General features: G+C 31.4%; 1 protein-coding gene and 1 long non-coding RNA gene across 3 annotated transcripts; one reads left to right on the top strand and one right to left on the bottom strand.

Moving 5' to 3' along the window:
- Nucleotides 1-1436: 1436 nt before the first annotated feature.
- Nucleotides 1437-5197, bottom strand: LOC111884588 (uncharacterized). 2 transcript variants are annotated; one of them, XR_008230990.1, is made up of 8 exons: nucleotides 4377-5197; nucleotides 4111-4242; nucleotides 3808-3972; nucleotides 3450-3582; nucleotides 3162-3274; nucleotides 2271-2334; nucleotides 1992-2074; nucleotides 1437-1663 (listed from the first exon to the last, which is right to left on the bottom strand). It is a non-coding gene; the product is annotated as an uncharacterized LOC111884588 (long non-coding RNA). The 2 variants fall into 2 exon arrangements; XR_008230991.1 differs by having other exon boundaries at nucleotides 4111-4239.
- Nucleotides 5198-6833: 1636 nt separating this feature from the next.
- LOC111884587 (tetrahydroberberine oxidase-like) lies at nucleotides 6834-8704 on the top strand. The gene has a single exon (XM_023880897.3). It carries the CDS (start codon nucleotides 7025-7027, stop codon nucleotides 8603-8605), a length of 1581 nt encoding a protein of 526 aa, XP_023736665.1. The 5' UTR covers nucleotides 6834-7024; the 3' UTR covers nucleotides 8606-8704.
- The last annotated feature ends 745 nt before the right edge of the window (nucleotides 8705-9449 follow it).

Genomic DNA, 9449 nt, shown 5'->3' with positions numbered 1-9449 from the left:
TAGGTTTACATTGTTGGAATGTTTATAGGATCATTACGAATTTTTTGGAGGAAGAACAAAAGATTGTGAAGAAGGCTTTCAAGGTCCAACATCAAAAGAAAAGGCCTCGTCTAAAGTTAGAATTCATAATTCATTTGAGTTGGTATTATTTTAACTAATATAGTATTTTTGGATATATTATGAAATGTGAATTCGACTATGATGTATATTTAGAATATTTAATATAGTAAAAAAGTTACACTTTAATTTGTTCATTAATGACTGTTTATTTTATCAAGGGTTTTTGCTATAATTGGTATGAGTTGTTTGATTATAAGTTCTATGAGTTATATTGATTGGATCGTGTTTTATTCATAGTCATTATCCAGAAGTTTATGGAACCTTTCAAAATCATAACATTTTAAAATCCAAAATAATATGATTCAAACATTTTATGATCTTTAAATTTGTTATGATTCTAAAATATTATAATCCAAAAATGTTATATCATTAATTGTAATTTTTTATGATTCATAATTATATGATTCAAAAAAATATTATGATCCAAAATGTTATGAACAAAAACTTAATTTAGTTAAATATATTATGATACAAAATAATTTGATTCAAAATTATATGATTTAAAATACTATGATTCAAAATAATACAATCCAAAAAGATATGGCCAAAAAATATTATGATGCATAATATCTTATGATTCGAAACTTTTATAATTGTTAAACATCAAAAAACTTGAACAAATATTTAGTTCAAAAAAGTAAAAAATAATAAATAAATAAAAAAAACAAAAACAAAAACCACTAGTAATTTCAAATATGTATTAAAAACATTAATAAAAATAAAATGATTTGATCCAAAGTTTTATAATCCAAAAATAATATTATCTAAAAATCGTATGAAATGAAAATATTATGATGTGTGTTGTTTATGATTAAAATCTTTTATAATTATTAAATATTAAAAACTCGAACCAATATTTAGTTCAAAAACATAAAAAAGTAAAAAAAAAAAAAACAAAAAAAAAATACAAAAACACTAGTAATTTCAAATATATAGAAAAATAATTAAAAAAAACTAAAAAATTAAGAAAAAAAAAAAAGACAACATAAAAAGCTTTAAAGATTTACTAAAGACAAAAAAAATCAAAAAAAGAGGAATAGAAAACAAAAACAAAAAAAAACTATGTTTTGATATGTTTGATAATTGCAAAAGTATTTTAACAAAAACTACAAAAATAAAAATATTAAAATGTTTACAACTTGATTCACATATGTATATAACTAGAGAAGAATCCCCGCTTTGCGGGGTTGGAAACGCCAAAGAAAACAACATGATCGGAAATGAAAGTATGTTGCTACATCTTGCAAGTAGACCTTTTACTTTATGTATTAATCCAAGAATAAAGATGGATTTCTCCCATTAAAAACACCAAAATATGAAATCAAAAAGAATCATTTAAGCACCATAAAACGAAGAAACACAGACATATGAAATAATTATTACATAGTTAGATTGATTCTTCCTCTGTTTAAAAAAAATACCCAAAGGAAAAGGTTTAAAAAATGACAAAATTCAAGAAACACAACAAAAGTTTTCATTATCAAGCGTTGATGTCGAGCGCTGAGCATCGGATTGCAGAAACAGCTGGTGGTGGGGCAGGGAGCTGGTGATCAAAAGTTGATGTTAAATATTACACGGTCAGCGTATTATCCCCAAAATCTGAAACGTTTGAACACAGAAGAGAACAAAAGAAGAAGTACAAAAGGAGAAGAGTGAATTTTAAAGGTGAAAATTAAAAATCATTTGATTTTGCATCCATCTGTAATTCATAATAAACCGTGAGGTTTAACTCATAAATCAGGTTTTCAATGGAATCATGAGAATTTTTCACAAAAAACATTTCTTTTCTTTTACCAACTAAAGTTAGTGACTAAGTTCATATGCATTACACCATCTGTAGGTAAAATACATGATTTGGTTAAAACACTCACTTCTAAGGTTGGTAGCTGCGTTCCCTTTGTTGGCATTGGCAGGCTTGGTTCCCTGACCATCACCCATGTCTTTTAACTTTCAGCTGAAATAAAATTCTAAACATTTACAAACCAATAACTTAAACTAAGAGAACAACAATCGAATTCAAATCCAAGCACAATCTTCGGTTACCAGATTTAGAACAACTCTTTGTTCTAAATCTTTAATATCACATAATAACTTTTGAATCACCCACAAGTTTTTTTTTTTTTTGTAAACCTACAATATTTTTTTAGTACCTGATTGTAGAGGTGATAGAACATTCCCACCGAAAAGAGACCAGTCACAAACTTAGTCATACACCTGCATTGCATTCGGAGAGTTAATTTTTAACTTTTGATTCTATAAATTTACCTCTTGATTTCATGGAATCAGAATGGAATCACTCATTCCATTAATTTGTAATGTGACTCATTCCATTTTGTTAATCCTTCATTTCATTCTAGAATGGAATGAAAAGCTGCAACTTAACCAATTTTTATTCATAAATTTTGAATTCCATCATACCAAACACATTCCTCACTTTTATATAACAAATAATTACAACGAAATGAGTTTGTTCTTAACATTCGTAATGGCTCATTCCATTCCATCAGAGAAAACAAACATGTCTTCCTCACTTCTATGGAATGAGCCATTCCATTCCTCCCCCAATTCTATGACAACAAACACTATCTAAAGGAATTCCAAATAAGAACCAAAAAAACACACACACACACATTGACTGGCCTAGGAAAGCGGAAGTGATTCACAAGCTAAAATCCCTCCATGTCCTATTCTCTCACACCACAATCATTAATTGATGCCATTAAATGCATTCCACCACTACAAACCACCACATTTATCAAAATATCAACAAACACGTTTTCAAAAATATATTTTATAACAAAAATAGTTGCATGATTTACATCCTACTTCACAATTACTTCCAAGGTGTCGTATATTTCAATAGCATTTGTTATAGCATTATCTTCATAAGTCGTCCTTGTACAAAAAATCATTCACTGTTTATCCAAATCTTTGCATCATATAATACATCAAGATTCTATATTAAAACTAAATTAATAATACATTTTATGGTTAAATCTTTTACCAAAATCCCAGAAAAATATATTTTTATAACAGATTACCTCACAAGCAAGCTTTCCTTGAAACCTTCCTGCCTCCAAGAAATCATCATTGAGTACTAGTGTACTAATTCGAGTTTGTGTAAACCATTACATCAAACTACCTGCATGTTTCTCTATCCCCAAAACAAATTTCAGATTTTGAATTCTCAAAAATGTATAAAAAAATGAACAAAGAAATTAAAATTCTTAAGTTTAGGTCTAAAGTTAAGGGAGTCAAGACACAATGTAATTTCCGTCTTTTTGCAACTTCAGCAACATTATATGATGAATGAAAATAAAAGTAAGTACCTCAGTAGGTGCCACGTGCCTAGAAAAGTTTAGAATTTCAGTTGGGTTTTGTGATTAATGAGCAGTGCATGATTGAGTTGTTACACATGAGATACACATCATGCTTTGAGGTAGCCTATATCAGGTTCCTTAGCTGTATACCACATAAATTTTTAGAATCTTTAGGGCTTTTAGGTAATATCAATCTAATATGCTTGAAAATGAATGATTTTAGGTTTCAATGATCTTGTATTATGAAAGAACTCATAGTAGTTACCAATTTTGGAATTTTGTTTGCATTTCTGCATACAACAACAATGTTTCATAATATGAAGAGTAGAAAAAGGAATTATGTCTATGAAAGTAGATATTGTAGTACCTTATCAACATCACCAGATAATTGAATGTCTTCATAGTTTCTGTATTGTTCAAGTCTTGTACATCTGTAACTTTCCCTTGTTATATTCAATCTTTCCCATGGAATGCCCTGGATATCTTTTCCTGATCTTGCTCGAGCAGAGGACGTATCTGTCACCTTTGTAAGCTGCTCAAATTAGAACTTAAAAAGATATGAATTGTCGAAATCAAGTGTATTACATGGTAGATTATAACACATATACATTTGATGATAGATTTTGGACTAAAAACACTAAAAGGGATGAAATTTAATTCTTACACTAACCATTTCGTAATCATCAAGATTTCAATCTTCACCATTGTTTTCTCCTCCATCCACACCATCTGCAAAATCTTACATGTCACCTTCTTCTGCCATGTAGTTAATCTGATCAACTTTGCCACTCTGTTGTCACTTCTTCACCATATTCAAAAATCCATAAATATAATACAAAAAATAAGACGCCAAATCATCGTACAATGAAGTCGGAATAGCATAGGCGTAGCAAAATAGATTAGTAACATAAAACTGCAATCAATTCAAGTAATTACCTTTGTCTAAAAGTCCTTGTGATCAATAAAATCCACCTGAAAATTTACAATCATTGCTTCAGATCAATGACATACGTAATTAGGGTTCGACTACAACAGAGAAAAATGATGTTATCAGATGAAAGAGTGGTGAAGCATAATATATCGGTTCCGTCGTTCTCTTTTCCGGCGACAAAAGAAGATAGAGATGGCGATGCAGACGGTTGTGGAGCAAGTGATTAAGAGCAAGAGTGAGAACTCCTTCAATTGATAGTAAGGGCGATAGGGTTTTTGACGGGAGACTATGGCGGTGGAGGGATCATCAATAGTGAAAACACTCAACCTAAATCTTCTTCAGCGGAAACCCTAGAAGCATCGGAGGCGGGAAGATGTTCCGCTGCTTTTAGTGGCTGAGGAGTGAGGAAGAAGGCAAGCAGCTGAGAATCTTGAGAGGTGGAAGCGATGGGGGGAAAGCGATACCCACAGAAACGAAAAGAATTCTCCGAAGATGATAGAATGAGAGGCGGTGAGAACATCGACAACGTAACACGTGACGGACACTGTACCCGTTTTTATTGGTTACATTAGCAGTGTAACAGAGATGCTGGAAAAGAAAAACAATTCTCACAAATAAAGAAAACATAGGAAACGGAAACGGAAAAGAAAAAAAAAACAAAACAACCAATCGTAGAGAAGTCCTGTTCATCATGTACTTTGAAATTAGTATATATATAAATAAATTTGATATATAAAAATAACAAAAAAATAATTGATATAAAATGTATATAACTTAATATTGACGGAATTAAAGTGTATTATATAAAAAAAAAAAACAAATATTTATTTGTTGCCTAATGTTTCATAACTTAATATATGGGTTACGTGACTAAGGTGTTGTTTGTTTTTTTTTAAACAAAAATTCATGAAGTCTGCGGACAACCTCTACAACTTTCTACGGTACAAGATGTGGACCAAACGACTACAGACTAATAAAAAACGTGTTTGTTTTTTTAACATCTACATGATGTTGTAGATATTAAAAAATTAAAATAAATTTATTTTATAAACTGAAAATAATTTTTTAATACCAAAATTTTAATAATATATGATATTTTGACAAGAATTTATAATATTGCAGTAAAAATAACGATAATTCAATAAAAAGATAATGATATTTCATCAATAATGATATATCATTATTCAAAATAAAAAAAAAATAAAAAAAAAATTCAACAAGAATAAACAAAAAACAAAAAAAAAATAAAAACAAAAAAAAGTGAAATAAGATTTCAGCAACATGAAAAAAAGAAGGAAATGTTGAAAGAGGTTGGAAGAGACAATACAAGTGTTGCGTCAAACTAAACACGCGCAAAGATTTTTTACTCTGAAGACTTCTAAAAAACAAACAACTGCGCAAAGATTTTTTACTGCGTCGCGCAACAATAAAAGGTCTGAAAATTTTATTTTTTCAAAAAACAAAGAGCACCTACGAAACAATTACACAATCAGACGTGTGAACAATAGCCCATAATTTGGTGACGCAGCTAGATTTCGACATATGGACCAGATTAGGTTTTATGTTTGTTTAATGTGTTGACAAATTTACCCTTAGTAAAACGATTGGTTAAAAATTGTCCTTGCGATTCTCACCAAAATTGAAGTCCTCACCGAATCCGAACCTTATATATATTTTTTATTTCATTAAATAAACAAATAAAATATATGTGTTTGAATAATGTTTGTATCTCAACTTTTAAAAACTTATCTGTAAGGTCAAATATAACCGTATATTTTGAATATTAATATCTTGAGTAAATTATGGATCGGTCAAATTTACACGTTTGGTTCTTAACTTTTTCTTTTTTGCACCTAGATTGTCTTTGTGGTTTGATTTTGTTGCATTTTTCATCCCTGACATACATAAAGTTAGGGCCAAACGTGTAATTTTGACCAAATTATAGGGCCGAAAACCTCAACAAAATCAAACCATATGGACGAGTGTAAAAAAAAGTTAAGGATCTAACGTGTAATTTTGACCAAACAATAGGACCATTTCAATAATTTACTCTAATAATAATTATATGCACATGTTTACACATATCTATAAATATTTACGTTTAAGCCCGTGTTTACACATCTATAAATATTTGTTGTTCTAATCACTTAATTCTTTAATAATACTGCAAATTGAACTACAAATATCTCATAAGTTTGATTTATTTTCCATAATTTGTGAAATAGATTTATGTTACTTTTTTTGTTCATAAAATTCACTATCTACAAGAAATAAAAACTGTATGCCGACTAAAAGCGATCATATTTTGTAAAAAGATTTTGTTTTGGAAGTTTGAGGCAGTTGTGTTACATGTTTGATATATAAAAAGCACTTTCAATGTTTAATACGTGTATAAATGGGTAACTTTTACATGAAACCCATGTGTATCTTGAAACAATGAAAAGTAGTATAAGATAAGGATTTTGTTCAAAATCAAACCTCTTTTCTGGCATGAGGTAGAGGCTGCTTTCAGAAATCATCAAAGTCAAACTTTCATTCCCAATTTCAGCTTCTTATGGGGATGCTCTCCACATAACCTGCAACAAGTAGCCAAGGAATCTTGAGTGCTTATATCTATATATCTTCTCATATCCTTTTTCATACACGAAAACAAATGAAGCTTAAAACACCGTATTTTTTCTTAATCCTCTTCTTCTTAGTGCTAAGTGCAGATCAATTTGTATCAACGAATACCAATGGTGACTTTCTTGAGTGCGTTATTCATAATTCTGATAACTCAACCTCAATCTCTCAAGTCATTTACACCCCGAATAACTCCTCATACACATCTGTTTTACAATTCTCCATGAACAATTTAAGATTCAGATCACTTTCAACTCCAAAACCTCTCTTCATCATTACACCAGTTGATGAATCCCAAATCCAAACAGTCGTTCACTGCTCCAAGAAGCATGGAATTGAGATCCGAACTCGTAGTGGAGGCCATGACTTTGAAGGGTTATCTTACGTTTCACAACTCCCATTTGTGATTCTTGATCTTATAAATCTAAGATCCATCACAATCGACACTCAAAGCGCCACCGCGTGGGTTCAAGCTGGGGCAACTCTAGGTGAACTCTACTATGCAATTGCACAGAAGAGTCGGAATCTTGGATTCCCTGGAGGTGTATGGTATGCATTAGGCCTTGGTGGACACATTTCCGGTGGAGGGTATGGTGCAATGAGAAGGAAATATGGCCTTGCAGCCGATAATGTCATCGATGCTCAATTCATCAATGTACAAGGAAGAATTCTGAATAGAAAAACAATGGGGGAGGATCTTTTTTGGGCTATTAGAGGTGGAGGAGGTTCTAGCTTCGGAATCATTCTTTCATGGAAGATAAAGCTAGTTCCTGTCCCGGAAAAGGTGACCGTATCCTCAATCGCCAGGACTTTGGAGCAAAATTTAACCAAAATTATCCACAAATGGCAATACGTTGCACCCAAGATTCACAAAGATCTTGACATTAGGGTCTTAATGTTCAGCGTGATCGATCCAATCACGGGAAACCGAACAATAAGAGCAACTTTTGAAACACTTTTCCTCGGTGGGATTGACAGATTACTCCGACTGATGGAATTAGAATTCCCGGAAATAGGTTTGACAAGAGAAGATTGTACCGAAATGAGCTGGATTGAATCCGTGGTAATCGGTTCTAGCTTCACAAACGGAGAGCCTCCGGAGATACTACTCAACCGAACTGCCATGCCAAAAAATTCCTTCAAAGGGAAATCAGATTTTGCAACACATCCTATTTCAGTAGAGGGATTGGAAGGGTTATGGGAGTTTTATAACGACAAAATAGAAGCAGGAATGGCACTTCTGGTGTTAACCCCGTATGGAGGAAGGATGGATGAGATTCCGGAATCAGCAACTCCATTCCCACAAAGACTCGGATCATTATATATGATTGAATATCTGGTTGTGTGGGATGGCAATGAAACGTCACCACATATAAGTTGGATTAGAAGGTTATACAACTACATGGCTTCTTATGTTTCTGATTCTCCTAGAGCAGCTTATTTGAACTATAATGATCTTGATTTGGGAGTAGGTGCAAGCTATGCTGAAGCAAGTAGTTCTTGGGGTCCCAAGTACTTCAAAAATAATTTCAACAGGCTGGTCAATGTGAAAACATTAGTTGATCCTGGTAATTTCTTCAAGCATGAGCAAAGTATTCCTACAAGCTTCTAATCTTGACAAACATTAAAACTAGTTGCAATGAAGCGGAATAATAACTTTTATTGTAAACCAAATTTCGAAAATCAATACGACTCTTTAATAAAAATAAAATATATATATTCCATTAACCTATGTTTGAAGAAAACTTATACTACGTACAAGGCCGTTCCAAACATATTTTGGGCCTAGGATGAAAGAAAAAAAAATGGGCTCTTAAAATATACAAATATCATCAAGTTTTTATAACAAATCAATAATTAAAAGAAAATTATTTATATTATCTTCTAAATATAACAATTTCCATAAAAAATTTGGGCCCTTTTAAAATATGGGCCCTGGACGGTCGCCCCTATCGCCCATCCTCTGGAACAGGCCTGCCATTCGTAATTATATATTTAGGTAATTTAGAGTGCGATAAGATTTAGTCAAGACATCCATATCTAGACATTGATGCAAGCAATGCCAAAGGTTGATAAATTGATAATACATGCATATGGTAACAAATGGATGATGATAAATAGTTGTTTGTATCTTTATTTTAATAAAAATCTTGACGTGTAGACTTAATCACGATTGATATTTTTGGTAGCTAGGCTTCATCAATACGCCTGTATTGTCATGTTACAACGCCATATAAAAGTATAGCCTACCGCCTATGAGAACAAAAATTCTACATGGGATGATGCCACAAGTGTACATAAAATATTCTAAATTTTATTATTTAATAATAATTCTTCTAAACAAAATAGACATCAAGTGTACATGTTTTTTTTTCTATATAATGTTAGATTTTTGGCCGAAGAATATTAATAAAATACTACTACAAATTAACAAATAGAAAACACTAAGGGATATT

This window comes from Lactuca sativa, chromosome 3 (genome assembly GCF_002870075.4).
Source record: "Lactuca sativa cultivar Salinas chromosome 3, Lsat_Salinas_v11, whole genome shotgun sequence".
In the NCBI taxonomy this organism is placed as follows: domain Eukaryota; kingdom Viridiplantae; phylum Streptophyta; class Magnoliopsida; order Asterales; family Asteraceae; genus Lactuca; species Lactuca sativa.
Note: the sequence above shows the minus strand (reverse complement) of the source record. Positions and strands in the feature narration are given on the sequence as shown.